The 23,912-nt window shown below is 26.4% G+C and overlaps 9 protein-coding genes across 12 annotated transcripts; 4 read left to right on the forward strand and 5 right to left on the reverse strand.

The window, feature by feature from the left end:
• Nucleotides 1-5,836: 5,836 nt before the first annotated feature.
• On the forward strand, nt 5,837-7,497 carry OCT59_029065 (uncharacterized protein; the record flags this gene model as incomplete). Its single annotated transcript, XM_066141262.1, has 2 exons — nt 5,837-6,510; nt 6,582-7,497. 2 exons carry the CDS (start codon nt 5,837-5,839, stop codon nt 7,495-7,497), a joined length of 1,590 nt encoding a protein of 529 aa, XP_065994452.1.
• Nucleotides 7,498-7,806: 309 nt separating this feature from the next.
• OCT59_029066 (uncharacterized protein) lies at nt 7,807-8,588 on the forward strand. The gene is made up of 3 exons (XM_066141265.1): nt 7,807-8,029; nt 8,109-8,276; nt 8,348-8,588. Exons 1-3 carry the CDS (start codon nt 7,918-7,920, stop codon nt 8,407-8,409), a joined length of 342 nt encoding a protein of 113 aa, XP_065994453.1. The 5' UTR covers nt 7,807-7,917; the 3' UTR covers nt 8,410-8,588.
• Nucleotides 8,589-11,748: 3,160 nt separating this feature from the next.
• OCT59_029067 (uncharacterized protein) lies at nt 11,749-13,363 on the reverse strand (the record flags this gene model as incomplete). The annotated part of the gene is made up of 4 exons (XM_066141271.1): nt 11,749-12,455; nt 12,532-12,619; nt 12,696-12,841; nt 12,925-13,363. The coding sequence occupies 4 exons, from the start codon at nt 13,361-13,363 to the stop codon at nt 11,749-11,751; spliced, it is 1,380 nt and encodes a 459-aa protein (XP_065994454.1).
• Nucleotides 13,364-14,935: 1,572 nt separating this feature from the next.
• Nucleotides 14,936-15,778, reverse strand: OCT59_029068 (uncharacterized protein; the record flags this gene model as incomplete). Its single annotated transcript, XM_066141279.1, has 4 exons — nt 14,936-14,999; nt 15,082-15,322; nt 15,386-15,480; nt 15,540-15,778. 4 exons carry the CDS (start codon nt 15,776-15,778, stop codon nt 14,936-14,938), a joined length of 639 nt encoding a protein of 212 aa, XP_065994455.1.
• A 280-nt stretch (nt 15,779-16,058) lies between these two features.
• OCT59_029069 (uncharacterized protein) lies at nt 16,059-16,523 on the forward strand (the record flags this gene model as incomplete). Its single annotated transcript, XM_025322787.2, has 1 exon — nt 16,059-16,523. The coding sequence occupies one exon, from the start codon at nt 16,059-16,061 to the stop codon at nt 16,521-16,523; it is 465 nt and encodes a 154-aa protein (XP_025165410.1).
• Nucleotides 16,524-16,703: 180 nt separating this feature from the next.
• OCT59_029070 (uncharacterized protein) lies at nt 16,704-18,009 on the reverse strand. 2 transcript variants are annotated; one of them, XM_066141292.1, is made up of 4 exons: nt 17,666-18,009; nt 17,495-17,592; nt 17,221-17,424; nt 16,704-17,103 (listed from the first exon to the last, which is right to left on the reverse strand). In XM_066141292.1, exons 1-4 carry the CDS (start codon nt 17,920-17,922, stop codon nt 17,021-17,023), a joined length of 642 nt encoding a protein of 213 aa, XP_065994456.1. In that variant the 5' UTR covers nt 17,923-18,009; the 3' UTR covers nt 16,704-17,020. The 2 variants fall into 2 exon arrangements, with proteins under 2 accessions (XP_065994456.1, XP_025165409.1); XM_025322786.2 differs by having other exon boundaries at nt 17,193-17,424.
• A 216-nt stretch (nt 18,010-18,225) lies between these two features.
• Nucleotides 18,226-19,587, forward strand: OCT59_029071 (uncharacterized protein). Its single transcript, XM_025322785.2, has one exon. It carries the CDS (start codon nt 18,291-18,293, stop codon nt 18,765-18,767), a length of 477 nt encoding a protein of 158 aa, XP_025165408.1. The 5' UTR covers nt 18,226-18,290; the 3' UTR covers nt 18,768-19,587.
• A 519-nt stretch (nt 19,588-20,106) lies between these two features.
• Nucleotides 20,107-22,143, reverse strand: OCT59_029072 (uncharacterized protein; the record flags this gene model as incomplete). 3 transcript variants are annotated; one of them, XM_025329657.2, is made up of 7 exons in its annotated part: nt 20,107-20,607; nt 20,681-20,859; nt 20,932-20,995; nt 21,068-21,253; nt 21,334-21,404; nt 21,479-21,507; nt 21,581-22,143. In XM_025329657.2, the coding sequence occupies 7 exons, from the start codon at nt 22,141-22,143 to the stop codon at nt 20,107-20,109; spliced, it is 1,593 nt and encodes a 530-aa protein (XP_025165407.2). The 3 variants fall into 3 exon arrangements, with proteins under 3 accessions (XP_025165407.2, XP_065994457.1, XP_065994458.1); XM_066141303.1 differs by having other exon boundaries at nt 21,581-21,789; XM_066141304.1 differs by having other exon boundaries at nt 21,601-21,623.
• A 234-nt stretch (nt 22,144-22,377) lies between these two features.
• Nucleotides 22,378-23,408, reverse strand: OCT59_029073 (uncharacterized protein; the record flags this gene model as incomplete). Its single annotated transcript, XM_066141310.1, has 2 exons — nt 22,378-23,128; nt 23,227-23,408. The coding sequence occupies 2 exons, from the start codon at nt 23,406-23,408 to the stop codon at nt 22,378-22,380; spliced, it is 933 nt and encodes a 310-aa protein (XP_065994459.1).
• Nucleotides 23,409-23,912: the final 504 nt, after the last annotated feature.

The raw sequence follows: 23,912 nt of genomic DNA on the forward strand, positions 1-23,912 counted from the left end.
TTTGACAGAGGATTAATTACTCCACATGGAAATCATGAGATGGAGAAAGAAATATTCAGACTGAAAGAAACAATAGATAAATCAATAGTGATATTTTTAGAAAAAGATGGCAATGTATGTTGGGAAAATTACATTGGAAGAGAAACAAAGAAAACGGAAAAATCATCATATCCAACATTAAAGAAGGATGAATATTTGGACATGGTTAAAATGTTTGAAGAAAATCAGAGTGTGTACAAAGATACCAAAAGATACAGTCGAGTAAAAGTTAAAAATGACAATAGTAGTTGGAGAAAAGTATTTAAAGAGGTGGAGAAATGGAGAAGAACACAGAACTAAAAATACAGAACACATAACGAAAATAACGAATTTAGAAGCAAAATCAATTAAAGAGATATTATGGAAGAAGATAATTACAAGAGAATAATTGACAATATCGAAAAGGAGAATAAATATGAATTGAAAGAGGGAATTCTATATAGAGTAAAAGGACAAAACAAATTTAGAGTAATCAGGGATTATGAATATGAAGGATTGATGTACATGATGCATGATAATGAATTATCAGGACATTTTGGGATAGAAGCAACATTAGATAGAATAAAAGAAAATTATTGGTGGAAAAATATGAAAGAAGATGTAGAAGAATATGTAAGAACGTGCTGGAATTGTCAAATGAGAGGAAAACCAAGAGGAAAGAACGAATTAACGCCAATAAAAATAAATGAACCATTTGAGATGATTGGGATAGATATAGTTGGACCATTAAAAGAGACAGAAAAAGGAAATAAGTACATTGTAGTAGCAATGGATTATTTTACAAAATGGCCCGAAGCCGCACCACTAAAAGAAGCTACAGCAAAAGAAGTAGTAGAATTTATTTGGAGGGACATAATTTGTAGACATGGATGTCCAAAGAAAATAATTAGCGATAGAGGGACTCACTTTAACAATAGAATGATGGAAGAATTAGTAGAAAGATGTGGAATAAATCATAGATTAAGTACACCATATAGGCCACAAACAAACGGTTTGGTCGAAAGATTCAATAAAACTTTATGCGAAGGATTGGCCAAATTAGGAGAAGAAAATTGGGATAAACATATACCATCTGTATTATTTGCATATAGGACAAAGAAGCAATCATCAACAAGAATTAAACCTTTTTACGCAACATACGGAAGGAGAGCAAAACTACCATTAGATAAAGATGAAAACAAGATAACATTAGCTGACAGGGTAAAAACATTAATTGAAGAGTTACCGGTAATGAGAAGAAAAATAAAGGAAAATGTGGAAGAAGCTCAAGAGAAACAAAAACAACAACACGACAAAAGGGGAATTAGAAAACCTAAATTTGAAATAGGAGAAAAAGTATTATTATATGAAGCATGGAGAGAGAAACAATGGTCTGGAAAATTACAGAACAAATGGAAAGGACCATATTTAATTCACGAAGAATTTGGAAATGGAGCATATAAACTTAAAGAATTGGACGGAAGAATACTAAAGACACCACAAAATGGAGAATGGTTAAAGAAATTCTATGATCGAGGGGGATTTACACCAAAAATAGTAATTAAAGGAAAAGAGGTATTCGATAAGACCCGAGTTCGATTCAATTAGAATTATTACGAACGAGACCCGAGTTCGATTCTTTTAAAGTTATTTGTGAGGTCACAAATAGCGAAGAGGGGGATAATGTAAACGGCCGAATATCAAGCACGAAAAGATGATAAAATTCAACCGCCAAATGTAATTATCAAGTATTAAGAACAAACAAATTAATCGTGGATTGGTGTGGATGGATAAATAATTAGCCGAAAAGGATAAACATTTAAGAAGAGTAATGATCTACATGATGTAATATTTATTGAATGATTGACAAAGAACCAATAGGATAAATAGAGTCGATCATTTGCGGCTTAGCGATCTTTAACAATAAGAACGATAAGAAAGAATAATTATAAGCCACAAAAGATAGATTATAAGCAAAACACATAAAGTAGATTAAAAGAACATATAAAATAATGTCGGAAAGATTAAAGAATACAAAATAATATAAAAGATAATATGAAAAGAAAGTATAAAGATGGAATATAAAAGATAACATATTAAAAAGAACATATATAAAGATAACACAGCCACAAAGGATGGGTTATAAATTATTTCTTTACGATGTAATATTCGAATAATAGAAAAGATAATATATAAAATAATATATAAGATAGCATATTAAAAGATAGCGTATTTAAAATATAGATAGTATATTAGAAAGATAGTTCAAAGATAATATATAAAGAACAGAAAAGATAGTATATAGATAGAATAGAAAGTAGCATAAAAATTGTATATATAGAGAACGGAATTCAAAGTAATTCCACAGTTCTCATCCACAGAACTCAATAAAAATATAAGTTTTATTTTTTTTTATTATTTGTTAGTAAAGTTTAATGTTAATTAAAGGTAATAGGTTCGCCCTAAACTTTAATTAATGTTTGCTTAATTAATTTTAATTGAATAAATGGAAATTTTAAGGTGAATTAAATATACACTTTTGGAAAGTAATAATTCGTAGCGAGAGCTATCGAAGTTTGAAATTAAAGGTAAAAGTGGATATAATTTGGGGAAAATTTAGAGAAGTTAAATTTTATTTTATTTCGTTCGACGTTTTATATTACTAACGTTATTTATGTCATGAACCAAGAATGTCGTTGTATGTTGTTCGTTGATTATGTTGTTTGTTAATTATGTCGTTGATTATTTGCTTGTTCGTTTAATTGTTCGTTCGTTCGTTTATTCGTTTGTTCGTTTATTCGTTCGTTCGACCATGAGAATGCCCGTTCAATGTGGCAACTCTGTAAATTGATGACAGAGGGAACTGGGGGATCTCAACGTAAATCAAGAAATATTATAATGCCGATGTTTAACATTTTGTTGAATAACTCGTCAGCCAGTGATTGGAAAAGGATAAAACTACCACCATTCGATTCGTCTCAGTGAGACGATTCTAACAAGCTATGATACATCTTTGTACGATTATTAGATGCCAAGTTATTTAATATATTCTTTATATAACTGTGATTATAAACGGTTCTTTTTAATATAAGATTTTTAAGGATAGGTGTGATAGTGACTATAGATAGATTATGACTATATAGGATAGATTTTAATAATAAAGTGGTTTGAACATTCAACTGGTGTGACTATATAGTAGAATGTGACTATAACGGGAGTGACTATAGAGGGAGTTGACTGTATAGGGGGTAGGGGGGATGAACATCCGGTTACTTCTAAATAATTAGAGTAGGTTGCTTGGTTATCTGTTGCTCAACGGTAGGAGTATATTACTGCAACTGGTGTTGTAATGCTCCCTCCACGTAGCTTTGGTGAGCCGGCTATGCTGATGTTTCCTAAAACATAAAAAAAAAAAAAAAAATTGTTTAAGTAAAAATTAACAAAAAAAAATAAAAATAAAAATAAAAAATAATAAGAAATAAAAAGTAAATAGTAAAAATTTATTTAAAAAAAAGTAGAAAAATTTAATATTTTGAATATAACTTTTTATTAATAAAAATATTAAAAAGTATATTAATAATATAAAGAGAATTTAAATAAATACTTTAATTAGATTTTTTAGATATTTAGTGCAAATTGTTTAATTAAATTTAATTTAAATTAGATGATGTTTAATAATAGTAATATTATATAAATATATAAAATAAAGTTTAAATAAGTTTAAGATAATTGATAGTATTATTAATATATGATATAATAATTATTTGTAATTATTTAATATTTATATATTATTAAATATAGATAATAAAATACCAACTATTTAATGTATTATAATAAAAACAATTTAAAGAATTATGATTTATTTTTATAGGATTACTAAATATTTAGATAGTAAAGGTAATGATATATACTGTAGTAGACTTGGGTGCTGAAATCTATAGGTGCTAAAATATGTTTGAAATTTGACATATGCTGAAATATAGTTTCAGAATTTTGCCAAAATTCTAAACTCCAAATCCTAAACTATTGCCAAAATTCCAAACCTTTATTGAAATTCCAAATAATTGCTGAAACCCAAAACTGTTGCCAAATCCCAAAAGTATAATCTATATAATATAATAAAAAACTAGCCAGTATTTTTTTTCCAGTACCCATAGTTTATATAAGACATGAAGGAGGTGACACAGCAGAATAATTTATAAAAGTATTGGTAGTGATACCTACCAACATTTTACTGGAGGCATCGTATTAAAGTTTTCATCTTAATAGAGGTCGTGTTAATTTTATTATTTTATCACTCAAATAATAAAGTTAATATTTAGTAATTCAGTAAAAAAAAAATTAATATTTATTATTATAAAAATTTACCATATATTATCAAACTGAACTGAAAAAAAAACTTCAGTTTAGTTCAGAGCTCTAGTTTTGGATTTTGGCAATGGTTTTGATTTTGGCAATGATTTGAAATTTTGGCAATGGTTTGGAATTTTGAAAATGGTTTGGGATTTTGGCAATGGTTTTAGATTTTAGCAATAGTTTGGGATTTTGGCAATGATTTAAGATTTTAGCAATAGTTTAGAATTTAGGATTTCAGAAACTATTATATGCCAAAAAGTATTTTGATTTCAGCATATAGCCAAAAAATTTCAACACCCAAGTATAACATACAGTATATTAGCTAATACTTAGGTTACATATAATATAAACTATGTGAAATGGTTGTAATTAGTCATAAAATTTTACCTGAAGATAGAGGAGTAAACATTACTATTAAAATAATATTAACTAATATATGTTACTGCCCTAAGTAAATGCATTTTAAAAAATTTAATAAATTATATTAAATTTAAGATTAAAATTTAACTGAATTTATTTGAAAATTTATAATTAAAAAGTAATATAAATAATAGTTTAAATTAAGAAAATTCAAATATAATAATATTTTTACTATAATATTATTAATTAAAAATTTTTTTTTTTTAGTAATATCAAATTTTAATTAATTATAATATTTTATTTAACTTTCAGATTTATCATTTAAGGATTTTATTATTTTATTTATAAACTTTTGTATTATTATAAATGAGGATTATTATAGTAAAAAATTTTAATACAAGTTTATATAGTTTTAAAAATAAATATCTTTTGAAATTAAACATCTTTATATAATGAAATTATCATTCCTTTACTAATATTTAAATAACTACTCATTTAAAATTTAAAATTTATTATAGCCCACTTGATTTATTTTATTAAGTTGCTAAATATAATGAACTTATTTTAAAAATCTGATACTTCTATTAATGATAACTTACAATAATCTAAAAGTTACAGTATAATGAAATTATATATTATCTGATATTAAGCATTTCTATAACAATAAAGGATACTTAATCTTGGACTTATATGGTAATTAAATTATTTTAATAAATATAAATAGTTTTTCAGTAAAGTTAAATCAAAATAAAAAATTAATAAATAGGGTATTGCTAAGTAATAACAGTCACCAGGGTGACATTATAATGTAATGTTGGCTATAGATTAAAGAATTCAAATAATTTTGGATATAGCCACTGTATTAAAAATTCTATATTTAAATTCATTTATACTGACGATCGTCTCTTTTTTGTGTAAACTGCATGCAGGTATAGATAATCTTGACCACATTTAATGTTAATTTATTTTGTATCACGAAACATAATACTTTGCACAATCACATAAATATTATAAATATTTATTTTTTTTTCAAATATTTTTATTTTTTTCTTTTTGTTTAGTAAAAATTACTATACATATTTTTTTTTTTTAGTTCCCAACCATGTTGTTAATACAAGTTCCGCGAGAAATTCATTTATCAATTATAGAAACTGGTGGTTTATCAATAAACGAATTAAAATCACTTTCATTCACATGTCGTCATTTTGCGCACCTTTGTCTTGCCGAAATTTGGAAATCGAGAAAATTCATAGAAAATTTCTCATTAACGAAATTTCGTGAAACACTATCAAATAATCCATTTATGCCTTATGGAGATTTTATATTAAAAATACAAGTGGATGAATTAGATAAAACACCTCAAATATCTATTGATGCTGAATTAATTAAATTTTTTGCTCAAAAATGTGGGAATCTTAAAGAATTAATGATAAGATTTTCTCAAAAGGAGAGGAATAATAAAGCATGTTTACTTCCGTTTGAGTTGCTTGGTGACCGATTAGTTAATTTATCGATGGTTGCTTATCATCATTTGGATGATTATGATGATTTTGATGCACAAGATGAACAAGAAGAGGGCGTAAAGAATGGAGAGACCAAAATCACGGAATTATCTTCATTGGTGAACGGTGGGCAACAAATTATAAAACAAATGTATAATTATTATTATAAACCCAAAGTAGAATTTCATGATGCGCTAAGTGAGACTATTAAATTAGGAAATGTGAAGAGTATTCGATTATATTGTCCAAAAATGACCGAAAAAGTGTGGGAATGGTATGTAATTTTGAACTTGATATCTAAAAAAAAAGGAAATTTACTAAATATAATTATTTCTTTATTCTAAGTTTTACGAGAAGTGCAGCAGATTCTTTACAAGCGATAAGAATAACATTGAATAGCTCAACAATGGTACGGGATCCATCAACAATAGTATCTTTATTTGGAAAATATTGTAAAAATTTAAGAACATTTGATATAGATACATATAATATACAAATTTCGAAAGAATCAGCGTTATTAATGTTGGAAAATTGTAAAAAATTAGAAACTTTAGATATTTCAGCATCAAGTAAGATAGCTCCTTTGCTGTATAAATCACAATCTATTAATTCATTGTATTTATCATATCCACAAGAAGGACAAGATTTAAATCAAATTAAAGAAATGATGGAAAATTTAACGAGATTATCATTCTTAAAAATTGATGGTAAATGTAATCTTTCATTTTTGAAAAATTTTCCAAACTTGGATTATTTACAGATTGGAGATTTTGCTAACATGGATGATGAGGGATTTTTAAACATATCAAAAACAAAAATAACAGAATTAATATTGGTTAAAACACCAAAAATATCAGATGAAGCGTTAAGCATGATGAGTCTAATGCCAACATTAATTAAATTTAATATTAGAGACCGTCTCCCTAATGTAACACAAAGAGGTTGGATTAATTTGGCCAAAAGACCTGTCGGTAACCCTTCATGGCAAGTAATAACCATTGATGATGGGAGACAGATTAATCCTGAATTTTTTAAAATATTAGATCATTCTCATCATAATTTAGAGACTTTGAGGATTAGAGGTTTCAGTTATGATAATTTACTAAAGGACGATTCTTTTGATAGTTTAAAATTTAAAGAAGCATGGGTATATTATAAAAAACATTCCCAGAATCCCATTATTCATTGGCCTATTAAATATAATGCTAAAAGACCCTCTAATGTTAGAGAAGCTTATGATGGTTACGAAGGAAGCTATTAAAAAGAGCAGTAGAAATGAAAAAGAACCTCATTATTTATTTTATTTATTTATTTATTTTATTTATTTATTTTATTTATAAATTTATTTAATCAAGTTTCTTTTCATGTTCCATTTTCAATTCTTGTATTTTAATATTTGTATGACTCGTACATATAAAATGACGTATAAATAATTGCTGATCGCCGGTTTGAACTTATGTGCGCCCCACTTTAATTTTTTAATATATGATGTAAAAATTAAACAAAAAAGGAAAGATATTCAAACATATTTATAACTACCAAGCCTACTAAAAAGTTAGTACAAATCTTTACATCATTAATCGTCATAAATTTCATAAATTGCGAGGAAATTTACTTAAATATAAAAAGGATCAATTTCAAAACAAATTAGCTTTTTGAAAAAAAATAAAAAATAAAAAAGATGTCTCAACAAAATACAGGAAAACCTGACGTAGAAGCTTTAGAAAATGCTGCTTCAGTAATTCAACGTGAAGAACAAAAATTGGCAGGACACAATATATCGGGAGGAGCTGGCACATATTAATTTAATTTTTTTTTTTTTTTTGGGCACATTACTCTAAAATTAATAAGAAAATAAATAATTTTTTTTAGCCTCAAAAGCGAAGTCTTTAGCTGATAAAGCAGCGGATATGTATGATGAATCTGGTACTGCTACCATTAATAAGAAAATTAATCTTAAAAACATAGATGATGCCGCACGTACCATTCAACGTGAAGAATCTAAAATATGTGGCGGTGAAACTCCATCCAGTGGTGCAGGTATAATAAATCATAATCACACGAATTTTGCCAATTATTATTATACTATAATTGATAATATATTTTTATAGCTGCCGCTGCTCAATCATTCGCTGCTAGAGTTAGCCGAGGAGAAGACCCCACTAAAGGCTAACGATTTTACGATTATTAGACGGTATTGTAATTTATTACCGTTGAATTTTTAAATTACAATACTTCACAAGATTACAGTTATTTGTTATTATTTTATTGTGTTGATTCTATATGTTATATAAAAAATTTTTGCTAAAACTTTATCATGTATTAATAAAAAAATATTTGTAATACTACGAAATATTTATGGAATAATTGTAATATTTTAACATATAATAAAAGATGTATCTAATTTTGATATAATGTATGCATTAACATAAACGCGTATTCCAGGAGAAATTTTTAACGGTGAAGATAACACCTATAATTTGGTTGAGAAGATTCAGAAAAGTCTTCTCGCAGTATTGACAATGTAACCAGAACAAAGGACACGGGCTCTTTACAAATTATGGGATGATGAGCTTAAGACAGCAAAGGACAGCGCAAACTGATAGGTTACTTCGAAACTTAAAACGTGTCCTAGATACTTCACTCATTTTATTAACTCCCGGGTTCTAGACGCCATTAGGAACGATCATCAAAAAATGATAGTCCAGTACCGCCAAATAAAACATGATAAATGGCAGAAAACCTTTTATTAAGTAGACTCTTATCGCGCTTGTTACTTTTTTTTTGTTTTACTTTGAGATTTGATGAAGAAATGACAAGGAGAACTTATTAGACAGTGCTAATTCCTGCTAACCTGATTTCTTTTTTGTAATAGGTTTTGAGAGACCAAATTGCGAACAGAAATTTGGTAAAAAGCAATCTTGATGAATTTATAACTAGTCTCCAATTTATGAGTATTCACATGTACAGTACAATTTTATGTGCTGTAAAAACCGCTACGAACCTACAGTATGTGTTTCTCACACAATGTAAAATAAAGTTTATCAAGATTCACAATATGTAATGTAAATCGTTGCGTATATTGAATGTTTGATGATCAATTGATAGTGATTTGCAGATTTTGCAGATTATAAATCAAATCTAGGAGAAGGAAGTTAGCGAACGGAATTAGCAAAGGAAATAAAAAAAAGAAACGAAAGAACGAAAAAATAGTGTTACGATCCGGATGATTAACGGATGGCCAATTTGTTCAAATATTTCCCATCTATTTTTGGAAAGAGATGCCTACATTTCCTAAATTATGTATTGGCCATTAGGGTTTACATTTAACATTATAGGACGACCCAAAAAAATGAATTATTCTATTGACTAAATGTTAAAAATGAAATATAATTCAGACGGATTGAATTTTATTATCTATACGGATGAATATTTCCGATTTTTGATGAGTTTTCTAATTTATCTCTTTTTTTTTTATTTCCGAGGGAGATATTTATTATTAAATTATACAGTGTGGGACAAAAAAAATGAGAATTTTATTTTTGATCATTAAGGCTCAATTATAATAGAAAAAACGTGTGAAATTTACTGTATTTTAAAGCTTAAGATCAGCTAATTTTATTAAAAAAAATTTAATATTATACACATTTGCCATTATTTCAATAATTAACTTACAACCTCGTCTAGTTGACTTTAAAATATCGATTAGAACTATTTTTAGAGTATTTTGGCATTTCTCCATCATAAATTCTTCCAAATAATTAAAATTTTTTTGGTATTCATTTCTCCGCCTTATTTTTTGTGATATTCTATAAATTTCAATAGGATTTTGGTCGGGGCTATCTCATGACCACCCTGAAACTTCTGATGAATTTTCTTTTAGACTGAGCTTAAAAAAATGACTATTATGCATGGTAATTTCTCTTGTTGGAAATACCAACGAATGACCACAAAGCATTCAGGAGATCTCAGAAGCACGTGTACAAAAAATTTCTGCATAAATCTCGATGTTCATAATTTGTCTGAAACAAAATAAACTTGCTTTTCCCTTCACAAACAACTGCCCCATGCCATAATTTCTTATATAATCTTCAGACGTACAGCAAACAGGTCTTTCCTCTTTATACTAATATTTAAAAGTGTTACTAAAGAGTTGCAAGGCTGATTTATCAGCAGATAAATTTTTTTCCCATTGGTCATAATATTATTTTGTGTCCACTCTACATGTCTTTGCTTGTGTGCTTCGATTAACATAGGAGTTGCTTTGGGAAGTTTTTTTTACATAATCAACACTTGAAGGATGACTTCTAATTGTTCTATATTATACTTTTCACCTGTATTTTTTAATTTTCTTGCTAAAGTTCTTGTAGAAAAGGATGTATCATGCCTTACATATTGACTGAGTTTATGGAATGCACTTGCGGTAATTTTTTTTAGATCTTCCATTCCCTCTAGGATGCTCCAAAAACTAGTTTTTTTCGATTTTTTTTTGTTTTTATAAATTGTTGACAATAAAAATTACATGAGGTTGTGTAATTCTTTAATATTATATATACCATTATTTTATAAGTCTAATGAGAATTTATTATAGGTTTTTCCTTTTGCGCAAGTCATTGTTTTGGAATTTTTCACGAAAATAAAGGGCGTTAATGGATGCAAAGACAGTCAAACGTAGTCACAGATGTAAGATTTATTATGTATTTAAGTGGTATAAATTTTAGTTTATTTTTGGCGATGTAGATCATTTTTACTCACGTGATCACTTTTCTCATTTTTTTTGTCCCACACTGTATATTAAGATATACTTACAAAATATCTCGAAAAAAATTATTCCTTTATTGATTGATTGCATATAATTATTAAAATGTGACGATCCGTTAATCATCCGGATCTTAACTCTACGAAAAAAAGCGAATTTAAAGTATGTTATTGGGTTACGTATTCTTTATAAAGTAAGGAATGTAAAGCAAATTTCAGTGTTTTACCGCACAAAAGAAAAGTCGTCCCGTGCCTTACAGTATAGAGAAGTGAAGTAAAATTGATAACATCGTGCGGTAACCATAAAAATAAATATATCAAAGAATCTAAATTAAATTTGCTCCAAATTTCATTACGGTGTGAGATCATCATGTGATTTTATATTTATATTACCATTGTCGAGTGGAATTTTCATAAGTTCGTTGGTTAGAATTAAATTGTAATATTAACTGAGTTTTATATACTTGAAGGTCTAAAATTTGGTTCTCCATCCCGATGTGCCATCAATTGGTTTTTCTCTGATTATTACTTATGGATATTATACGGCGTAGTGCGGTTAAGTATTCTCTTAAATTTCTCGTTGTGCATATTCAAATATTTATTCAGTTTAATGGATTATTAGATCATTTATCTTAATTTATTTCTTATACTAATAGTTATTTATTTATATTTAAATATATATTTATTTATACAAAGTAGGATTTTTTTAAAAAAATTCTTTGTGTACATCTTTTATAATATTCCAGCAAAGTAATTATTTAACAGATAATCCGGCAACCCTCAAAAATTTCTTACGGTTATAACTAATCGTAGATAAATAAGAACTAATTTGTTCATATTCGTCATAATTAAAATCTCTACCTTTCAAAATTCTATTAAAATCATCTTTTAATTTCATGAAAATATAACCGATTACTATATTATTTTCCCTTAATTTTTTTAATTTAAATTTAATACTTTGTAAATTCTTAAAATTACCAGATATAATTATTGAAATTTTTTCAAAAAATTTTTTGTACGTGCCATCATCATTTAATATATCCTTAAATATATTTTCGAAATTCTTTTGTAATTGATTCAATCCTTTTTCCATGTTTGTTAATTGTTGTAATAAATCTTCCTTATTATTAAAATTATTTAAATATCTATCTAATAATGAATAATAGGAAATAAATTCAGTTTCGTTAATCTTATGATCCACCGCAAATATGGACGAATACAATTGATCCAGTAATGAGTTAGTTTTTTCCAATAGAACTTTTTTAATATTAAGTTCTTTTAATTTCCATAATGTATTACCATAATAATCTAATGACGTTTCATACGAGATTCTTGTTCTTGACGTTAATTCTTGTAAATTTAGAGTATTTATTAATATTTTTCTATTGGATGTTAAAACCGTATTTGAATTTCGTGTTAGATCAATTATTGATATCTCGGATTGTTTCAGTTCATTTAACGCTAAATAATAAATATGTCAATGTTAATAAAGAAGACAAAATGTAAAAATTAAAAAGGAATAACTGAAATAACTTACAAATATTAAAACTATTAATTTCTTCTTCTAAATCTATAAGGAATTTAATTTTGTCCTCAAAGATAGGAGATGATTGACCTTTAGAAAACTTTAAAATAAAATGGATAATTAATAAATTGGTTTTAAGAATTAAATGATGAATAATTTGTTAAATATTAATTTACCTTCATATTAAGAACAAAAGTATTTAAAATAATGGCAAAAGCGATAATAGCGATCAAATAATTGTTGAAATTATTAGATTTCTTTTCATTATTGATATTTTTGATTCTGGTTTGAGTTTTAATAACATTTGAACTGGCCTTAGAATCTAATTATTAAATAGTTATTAGTATAATATTTATTCAAAATTCAAATAATAAAAATTTTAAAAATTAAAATTTTTTTTTTTACCTTTAATCCCTTTCAATTGTACAGTAAATTTTAATCGATGTAACAAAATTTCATCACCTACTACTTCAACTTCCGCATCAAATCCTTTCAAAAAATCATTACCTAATCTAAACCCAATTCTTTCATCTTTGTCTTCTCCTTCAATTTCTTTTACGATCAAAATTTTTTTTAAAGTAATATCAAATTTTTCGATACCCATTAAAATATGAAAATCAACAAGAATTCCTTCAATATTATCATATTCTAAATCATGATATTGTTGTTCATAAGAAGTTTTGGTTAAATGTTTGATTGAATATTTTGTAATATCATTTTGATGTTTTCTCAATTGGTTTAAAGATATAATAGAATTTTCTTGTGAAAGATCTAAAATACCATAACATGGTTGTAAATTATCGAAATGTTGATATTGAAATTCATATTTCTTAACGTTAGTCATCTTTTTTTCTTCTTTTTATCGCGTGATTATGTAATAATAGGAAAAGAAACAATTTAAAGAGAAAAAAAAACGTAACGGGTAAAATAAGTGTATATATATATTTAAAGATAAGAAATAGAAGTTTAATGAGAATATTCTTAATGCATAATGTAATAATGCATGAAATCTTCCTCATGAATATCATGAATATGCTGCACTAGCAATAATTAAATGCAGAAAATCGGTAAATCATTAAACTCGGGTCGGATTTTCAATTATGCCTCGCACAAACTTTTTCACGATGATCTCGATTAATTTGGATCAGAGATTTAAACTCAATCTTCAAACTGTTTATATAAAGTTTAATTAAAAAATTTTTAGGTATATTTATTGTTAATTTATTTATTTATTTATTTTAAGTAACAAAGTAGCCAATAGAACAAGAGAAATACATAAGAAATAAAACTATATGTGATTATCTTTGTAAATACTGATCATCTATAATTAAACGGACCTATCCCTTGCCAAATGAACTATTTTAAAAGAAACCATGTCGTTAAAAAAAGAAAGGGACAGAAGGTATTTTATTTTATTTATTTTATTTTATGGATAGTAAGGAGCAATACAATGAGGATTAAGGAACACAAAAGGCTATTCTAACGAATATAAAAGGTTGATATTATATAGCTTCGTCCACTACAAAGAACCTAAATTCGATGAAGCGGACCCTTACAGGTATTATAAAAAAGAGAAAACAAGAAATTTTTTAGGTATAATGTAGATAGTGCATAATTATATGTAGAGTACTTCATCACGTGAATGACTGCGCCAGCTCCACGCACGTGCCGCAAAAAAATAATACCTATCATTCGCGCCCAATTAGGACGTAGTTTTACTACGAAAAGTTAGCAGATGTTTGATTAGTATTTCTCCGGCACAAGTTAGAGTCATATCATGTTATATTCGGAGCTCATAAAAGATAGATTTTTTTTTTAGATTACGAAAACCAACAAATTTCAGGTAATAGTAGTTAAAGGAGTTGTAGATGTTTTTTGTAGTTGTTTATTTTACATATTATTTAGAACGAGAGATAATAGCTCTAGAGAAACTTTGCTTTTGTTTCAAAGTAGAATGTCTGATTTTCATTATTTTATTATTAATTTAGTGATTATTAGGCAGTTTATAGCGAGTTAATTACTTTCTTTTAGAATCAACTTTTTGCTCATGTAAACCTTTTAATGTTGCTTTTATTAACAGTCCTTACTTTTTTTTTTTTTAAAAAAAAAAGAAAATATTTAACTGATTGTTTCAAAAAAAATATTTTTATATGTTCAATCAGCGATACTCATGAGTCATGATCGAATGATCGAATTTAACATTCGATTTAATCAAATGCTTTAGGATAAAATAGCATATCATAATTTGGTAAAATTTAAATCATAAAGAATTTTATTTTATTTTAATAATTAAATATCTTAAAAAAGAAATTTATATGATGTCGACTATGGCCATTGTGAAAATTTAACACGTGATTATTTTATTGATCATGACGTCAAATATTTCAATTACTTTATTAATTCCAATCAATCTTTCTTATACTATAATACAGCCATCGTGTTTACAAGTAGATTTATGGCCTGGATATTCATGTAAACATCTAATAAAGAAATGGTTTTTTTTTTAAAAAAAAGATTATTAGGAAATTTTTCTCTTATAAATATGATATTGTGAATACTTACAAATAACAAAATTTATATAAACATATACAAGTTACTTGATCACATCCACTAACTTTTTCGAAGTGAATCTTACAATTAGGACAACTCTTTAAGTTATTAAGGTAATATTTGGTAGCAATGTCTGTTTTGTCTTCATATTGACCTTTCTCATCAATTTCTTCACAAGTTTGATTCTCGTGCCAAATAGTTCTGTGATTATAGCATGATTTCTTGCCACAATATACACAAATGACGACTGGATCTAAAAAAATGATAATATGTTTAATAAAATAATTAATGAAATCATAATTATTAAAACGAATACCTTTTCCTGTATGAACTTGTCCACTCCCACAATTGGCACACCATCTAAATTCCGGGATCTGTTGGATCGCAAGATTGAAAGAAAGTTTATCGTATCTAAATAAAAGTTACACGTTAATAAAAGAAACTCCCTCAGAAAAAAAAAATCGTTATACCTTTCAAGGATTTCATTTGTTACAATATTTTTGATATCTTCTCTTTCCATTAATTTACCACATTGTGTAATAGGGCAAGTAATTTCAACTTTATTACCTTTAATGCTAGTAGTGACGTGTTTATTAACACAATTTAGGCAAACGACAGCTTTATGAGTACATTTTGATGTAATTTTACGATAATCTCTATTTTCTGTTTCGCAACAAACAACACATTCATATAAATCAGTAATTAACATACTGTGATTTATTAAAAATAAAATAATGTTTAAGAATAAAAAAAACTGAATTTCTAGAGCATGAATGCTTAGCTTTTATAATGATTAATGAGTATCACAATTGCAAATTTGCGATCTATTATTCTTTTTTTAAGTAAAATCCACTGAAGTATGTGAGAACGCCAATATTAAGCATTTACAGTTAGTCGATAATTCGTTTTTACAATATAAAAGTATCGAATTTCCATACAAGTTATCAAATCTTTTTTACAACGCGAGAACAATAATCATCATTTTCAAAATGTTTAACATACTTGTTAAAGCTCATTCATTTAAAACTCGAATCGATGTTGATTCAAATGATACTATTCAACAAGTCAAACATAAAATCCAAGAAAGACATGACATTGATGTAGATAAACAAGACTTGTATCTCGGTGGTAAAAAACTTGAAAATAAAAGAACTTTAAGATATTATAATATTGGACAAAATGATAGTATTCAACTCAATCAAATCAACATCCCTGGTGGCATAGAAATAATTGTTAAAAATCAAAAAAATAATAAACCCACTATTCTTCAAGTAAAATCTTCTTATACGATTGAAGAAGTTAAAAGAAAATATGAAGAAGAGGATGGTTTGTCAGCAAATTGCTTAAAATTTATATATAACGGTAAAGAACTCGAGAATCATAGACTTCTCTCAGACTATTGTATTAAAGGAAAGGATATTATATGGTTAGTCGCAAGAGTCAATGGAGCATAACTCCCTTTTTTTAGTGAAATATTGGTGTTGATATGTAATGTATTTACTGTGAAATATATTTTAGTTACTTATTTGAATTTATATATAATAGCGAATTAGTCATAAAATGTATAGTTCAAAATTTTATAACAATGATCACGGTATAATGGCAATTATAAATTTAAATTTAACGTATTACTTATGGTTGTACAATTAAACTTTTAATTTTCAAAATTTAAATTTTATTATGTTTTACACGTTATGACATTTATTCATCAAGGACCAAGTTTAACTATCATATTAATCGATCGATTGATAAAAATAATCATATACACACAAACTGATAATAACAATATTATTTCATTATCACAATTGTTATTCATAGTAAATTAGTTGATATTTTATTCTGTACGAGATTGACACGTGAACGCCACCATGTGACATTTTTAATTAATTATCGCAATAATCAAGATTTTTAAAATGTTAAAAGATCTGTCGTCCCGTTCTATTACGTAAATCTAATAAAAGGTGGTTAAGCCTATCGTCGAAACATCCGAATGAATTGCAATTAGACTCATGGTTTGGATATTCATGTAGACATCTAATAAAAAAATTATTTTGTTGTATGTAAAAATAAAAAATATCAAATAATAATAATAATAATAATAATAATAATAATAAAATACTTACGATATACAAAATTGATGTGAACATTTACAGGTCATGTGGTCACATCCTTCAATTTTGTCGATATAAAGATTACATCTAGGACATCTCGTTGACTTTGAAAGAAAACGCTCGGTAGCAATTTCTAATGGTTTATTTATCTCATCATATTTTTCGCAAGTTTGATTTTCATGCCAGAGGATCCCGTGAGTATAGCATGAGTTCTTGTCACAACCTTTGCACATGAAAATTGGATCTAAAAAAAGGAGAATGCGTAAATTAGGTAAATTAATTGAAATTATGACTCTTTAAGAGATATACAGTACCTTCTCCTATATGAATTTGTCCACTTCCACAAGAGGCTTGACACCATCTAAATCTTGGATTCTTCTGAATCGCGAGTTTGAAGGTAAGAAAATCATATCTAAAAAAATTTATGAGTAAATTAAATTTTGTTTAGTTGTCTCCTTTTTTTGATAAAAAGAAAATTATTAAACCTTTCGTAGATTTCTTTTGTCGCAATTTTCTTGATATCATCTCTTTCCATTAATTTATTACACATTGGAACAGGGCAAGTAATTTTAATTTTAGAATTTTGATCAAATTGAATAATAGTTTCAAATTTATCAATATTTGTATCAATGTATCTATTAATACATTCTAAACAAACATCAACTTCATGAATACATTTTGAGGTAATCCTATGATAATTCAATTTTGTTTCTAAACAAATGGTACACTCACGAGTGAACATTATTGAAATTAAGAACAAGAGAAAAATTTAAAATGGAAAAAAGATTGTTAGTTTTTATATAGTTTCATAAATTATCTAAAATAACTCGGATAAGGAACATGTGAAAACGCCCATATTAAACGTTTATAATAAATAATTCGTTATAGACAGAATGACAAAATCTTTTTTTTTCATGTGAAAACGCCTCATATTAAACATTTATGGTTTTATTAATCAATAGTTCATTCGTTAGATATTTGATACTAATTTTTTTTTTTCAAATTTTCCAGATTTATAAAGACACCAATTCATTCATTCATTCATTTATTTATTTATTTTTTTTTGTTTAAGAAAAAGAACGCGCAAACTGATATATAACATTTTAAAAAATGTTTAACATAACTATTTCATGTATATCTTTTTCGTCTTTTGAAAAACAAATTAAAGTTTCTCCAAGTAATACGATTCAAAATGTCAAAAATAAAATCAAACTAGAAACTGATATTGATATTGATAAACAAGTATTATATTTTGGAGATCAACTACTTGAAAACGAAAGAACTTTAAGTGATTATAAAATTGAACAAAATGATCTAATTCGACTCGTTCTAATGAATCCCGGCGGGTTTGAAATATATGTTAAACATCAGGATAAATCTACTGCTATTCAAGTACAATCTTCATATACAATTGAAAAAGTTAAAGAAAAATATAATGAAAAGAAAGGCATTCCAGTATGTGAACAAAGATACATATATAATGGTAAAGAACTCGAAAATCGAAGACTTCTTTCAGATTATTGTATTGAAAAATCGGCAACTATTTATCTCACCTTTAGATTATTTGGTGGTGCTGCTTTACCTTAATTTCTTTATAATGTGAATTTTGTAGTTAGTGTTATATATCATAAAAATTTAAGGATTGTTTATTTGTAATTGTTTTACGCCACAATATGATTGTCGTTCTTGTTTTTCTTGGTTTAGAATAGTAATTCTTTTTCTACAATATGATAATCAATTTGATTATCATATTGTTCCTTAGCTAAATAAATCATGTGTCCATCACGTGCGAAGTAATTCATGTGAATTCAATTAAAGTGGTTTGGACTTGTTATATTTACAGAATACTCATTGATGCTAATTTTTACTGCTCCATTCATATGATTTGTAAAATACTACTGCTGCGTATGTATAATAAATAATTATTGTAAATTGATAATCGATAATTAAAGTCTAAAAAAAAAAAGCCTTTCTCTCATTCTATGTAAAAGAAATATTATTTTCGCGTATATAGAATAATATTTCGCTTATAAGGTTACTCCCCCAAAAGAAAAATATTGTTTTACACGAAAAATATTATTATTATCTTTGCTCATTGTTTCACGCGAAAAATATTATCTCGCTATAACTATGGATATTGATTTTGAAGATGTCATTTATGAAGAGGATCTTATTAAGGTATTGTTATGTGAATATTTATAGTAATCAAAGATAGTAATAATAAAATATTAGAACATATTTTTATAGCTAAGTGATTGTGAAGAAGATAATAATAAAGAATGTAAGTTGGCTTTAAAGCTTAAATAGCTTGAATATCTGGAAAAAGATTTAGCTTTAGCATTAAAAGAACATGAACTTGCTTTAAGGGAACGCGAAACAAAAATAATTAAGAATTAGTATTAATTAAAGATTTTAATAAAAAAATTCACAATAAAATTTTTCTTCAATTTTAACTTAATATGGCAGTTGAGCTCAATATCGATTTCAACACCAGGTTAACTCGACACGTCTTACCGCGTCATCATTCTAAATTTTATTCCATAACAGATAATACTTTATGAAAAAAAAAGATGATTAAAGAAAAAAAAAATTCGGATATTTTATACTAGCTCGGTTCCGGAAACCGTTGGAAGTTCGGAGCTCAATTAGTCTTTTTTGCTGTGTTTTACGGAAATTATGAAACACAAATTTAAACAAGTTTTAAACTAAATTTATTAAACCATCAACATTTTTTTTTTTATTTATTAAATAAAGAAATAGGTATTATAAAGATGGTTTTGTAACATACTGTATTAATGTATTTGTAATAATATCACGTGAGCAAACGGACAATTTATATTAATTTTATTTAAAAAAAAATGTCTAATATTTATAACAGAAAATCCAAAGTTTAATAAAATTATAACTACAGATGTATTGGTTAACGTTAAATAGAGTTTATCATATCATCTAAATTATATATATCGGATGTATTGGGCTTATCGTTTATTGAGGGAATTTCTACAACTACGTCATCATTAAATTTTGATATTAATTGATTTAAAATTTCATATACTTGAACGATGTTAGGTCTTAATTCTGGATCTCCATTCCAACATTCCTGGTAAAGTTTTTGATACTCTGGAGGTGTATCTTCAATGGGTTGTTCTCTAATATTTTTACTGATACGACTAGTTAACGGATATATATTTGAATTTAAAAAAGGGGGTTGCCCGCTTGTAATTTCCCATAATAAAACTCCTAAACTATAAATATCAGACCTTTTATCTTTTTTATAATTATCAATTTCAAAGCATTGTGGTTCTATATACTCAATCATTCCCATGTTATTAGCTATTGAATTAGAAGTAACGTCATTTAATTTTTTAGATAATCCGAAATCTGCAATTAATAATTTACCATCATTCACTAATATGTTTTTTGAGTGCTTTAAAATGGTTAGTATAATTTAAATAGATTATAATAATAAAAAAAATATTTATAACCAAAATTAAAATTACCAAATCTCTATGGATTATTTCTTTAGAGTGCAAACATTTTAATCCACAAGTAATATCCAACGCCATTTGAATCTTATCTTTCCACCGTAATGAACCAAATCTTTCTTTATTACTTAAATATTCCCTTAAATTCCCTCCATTGGCATATTCCAATACTAGAATATAATTTCCAACATGATCTATACATTTAAGCACAATTATATATTTAATTTAGACTTTATAAAAAATTGATTAAAATTCTTGAAACAAACCTTTTGTTATTCCAAGAAAACGGTTGAGATTTTTGTGAAAGTTAATCTTGCGAACAAGTCTTAACTAATTAAAGAATAAACCAGATAAATTTTAAATTTTATATTATTGATATATTTGGTAGTTGAATATTTTTACCTCTTCGAAAAACTCGGAAATTTCATTATTATTAATAAAACTTTTCAATGCAACTTTATTTCCATCATCAGTTACTGCACTGCTTACAACACCGAATCCTCCTTCCCCAATTGTTTTAATGTTACTAAATTCATTATATTCAAAAAAATTAATGTCTTCATCTTTTATTTTGTTTTTGATCCATACCTAAAAGTTAAGTGTATACCGAGTAATTCTTAATAGAAATAGATTTTGATCATTAATATGAGGGGAAAACCCATATTTACATCTCTATTTGCTTTTTTTTCTTCACTGGTTGTAATTTTAGAAATTTCCGGTTTCCGTATAACTGGTGCTACTGATATACCGATTGAAAAAAGTAAGTTAATTTTAAAGTCATATAATGATAATAATGATATTACTATATCTTACCTAGTTTTTGTAATTTAGCGAATATACCACTAAAAGAATTTGAACGAAATTTTAATATATAAATACTTGTAATAGAAAAATGATAAAGAATAAAGGAAATACCTTCTAAATGGATTAAAGACTATACATCTAAGGTCACATTCATCTGATGAAATTTTCTTATCGATAAACTTTAATTTAATTTGTTTAGGCTGTTGTTTCAAGAAAAAGAAAACTGGTCCAAAATTTTTGTTTGAAAGTAAACTAATAAAAAGTAGATCATCATATTTATATCCGCAATCAATTAAATTAATAATAGAATTACCATTCATCTTTTTTCTAAAGTGTATACTTTCGTAAGTCTTAGAATTTCCTGATACGAGTACTTGAAACCTAAAACTACGAGGTAATTTAACATATTTATTCTCTTTCAAACTATAAGAAAATACGTTTGCTTCGATAGTACTTTCTTTATTTAAAAAATAATGCCCGATAAGAAAAGATTTATCCAAATCATTCAATTCATCTAATACAGGAATTCCAAGGAAAGTATTTTGATCAAAAATGAATTGCGTTAACTCTTGATCATTTAAATTTTGATAATCTTGATAATCTTGATAATGTACCTCCAACCGCGTATCATCATTTTCATCATTTGAAATATCGAAACCATAACCAATAATCATAAACCCAATTTTTTATTTATGTGATTGATATTTTTTGTTTTTTTTGGTAACAATGGATAATGAGTTTCGGTTTTTCATTACCCTTACGTGGATGATAGATTTGACAGTTATAGAAATCATTTTTCTCATCACCAACAATCGTCGCGAATATACTACAATCAGCTTCTTCTTTCTTAATTATTTCACAGATTTTTTCTTGTAATGGTAAATCAACAATTTCTCGCTCTCCGTATTCTAATTGACGACTGAAAGATATAATATCACGATAAAGAATTTTTTTCCAATAACTTTATATACTTCTTTGCGTAGATTATGATCTAAAAGTTGAAAAATATGAATCGATTCATGAAAATCTATGCATTTCCAACATTTATAATTGGATAATGACTCAATCCAAAGTTCATCATCAAAATTAAAGAGATCTTCTTGTGATCTTCCTCCTAGGTATCTTGTAAATTGACGACGTGCTGCCACCTTTGAGACTGTTGTTGATTTTCTTATTGAATTATCTATATTTGAATTTCCTTCGTAAACCATCCCACCTAAAGCTTTAGTAGGAACGAATTGACCGTATCTTTTAATAATTTTTCTAAGTTTTTCACGATCTTGTGATTCTATGGCTTTTTTAACAACTTCGATAAATTCATTAGTAGGTTCTAAACCTTCAAATTTTAAATGCGATTTAGAAATTTTTGTATAATTTAAAGAAAAATTTCTTACTGTTTCATTACTTTTATTTTTTGTATTCATAAGTCTTAACGATCCAAAATTAACCAATCCAGCTTCAGCATTAAGAAACATATTTATTTTTTTCTCCCAGGTATCCTTTGAATTAAATTCGACTGTTCCATCATGAATAGTCTCAATAGGTTTGACAGGATTGATACGATTTATCGTAAATGCTATGCAATCCACAATTTTAATTTCAGTATTAATGAGGGTTAAAGTACGACCGTATTCAAGTCTAAATGTCGTTTTAAATATTCTAGATCAAAAAATATTTCCTAATTTAGATGTAGTTTTTTTTAAATCACATATATAGTTTTTTCCATATTGCTATTGGTTATGGATTCATTATCAGACGTTATGATATTATAATCTCTATCTAAAAACAATAAACCATCATTCATTCTAATAATATCATCATATGCAAGTATTTTTCGAACTTCTGATGACTTATTGGTAATTTTCAGTTTAATAAGCGACGAATCTTCTCTTATCGTTTCCTTTCTTATAACTTTTATGTAAATTCCTGTATCAGCCATGTTTCAGATTTTAGTCTAAAAAAACTTACAGTATACTTTAACTAATACTTGATTTTCGTAATGAAAATGGCATAACTTTAGGATTTTTATTTTGCCTTAAAAAAAATGTATGTACATACATATTTGTGCTACACCTTTTTTTACGTCGTTAAATGTAATAATAGCTGAAAATCATATGTAACTAAACAGTAACCAACGATGGTGTCACGTTACTTAAAGTACATGATGATCCCCGAAAACAAAAAAGAGAATAAATCAGACATTTTTGTTGTGGAAAAAAATTAAAAATAATCTTTTATAACAAAGCTTTAAAATGGACCTAACTGAGATAAAAACAATAATTAAAGCAAATGATTCGCAATCATTACCTGGGACCAACCAGCTCGAATAATTCTTACTGATAAATTACCATAAGCTCGTGAAAAACTTGAAACAACTAATTAAATGAATGTGGTAAATTATCATTTTAGAAAAAATTTGATGGAAGAATAATTTAGTTTAGGA

This window comes from Rhizophagus irregularis, chromosome 9 (genome assembly GCF_026210795.1).
Source record: "Rhizophagus irregularis chromosome 9, complete sequence".
NCBI classification, from domain to species: domain Eukaryota; kingdom Fungi; phylum Glomeromycota; class Glomeromycetes; order Glomerales; family Glomeraceae; genus Rhizophagus; species Rhizophagus irregularis.

What these genes read in the sequence shown, in the direction of transcription:
- OCT59_029070 (XM_025322786.2), bottom strand. Translation starts at nt 17,922, where the DNA reads ATGTTCACTCGTGAGTGTACCATTTGTTTAGAAACAAAATTGAATTAT. An exon ending in ACAAAAGAAATCTACGAAAG is followed by an intron (nt 17,593 to 17,665) that starts GTTTAATAATTT and finishes AAATTTTTTTAG; the next exon opens with ATATGATTTTCTTACCTTCA. An exon ending in TCACATCAATTTTGTATATC is followed by an intron (nt 17,104 to 17,192) that starts GTAAGTATTTTA and finishes TTTTTTTATTAG; the next exon opens with ATGTCTACATGAATATCCAA.
- OCT59_029066 (XM_066141265.1), top strand. Translation starts at nt 7,918, where the DNA reads ATGTCTCAACAAAATACAGGAAAACCTGACGTAGAAGCTTTAGAAAAT. An exon ending in CAATATATCGGGAGGAGCTG is followed by an intron (nt 8,030 to 8,108) that starts GCACATATTAAT and finishes AATTTTTTTTAG; the next exon opens with CCTCAAAAGCGAAGTCTTTA. An exon ending in AACTCCATCCAGTGGTGCAG is followed by an intron (nt 8,277 to 8,347) that starts GTATAATAAATC and finishes ATATTTTTATAG; the next exon opens with CTGCCGCTGCTCAATCATTC.
- OCT59_029071 (XM_025322785.2), top strand. Translation starts at nt 18,291, where the DNA reads ATGTTTAACATAACTATTTCATGTATATCTTTTTCGTCTTTTGAAAAA.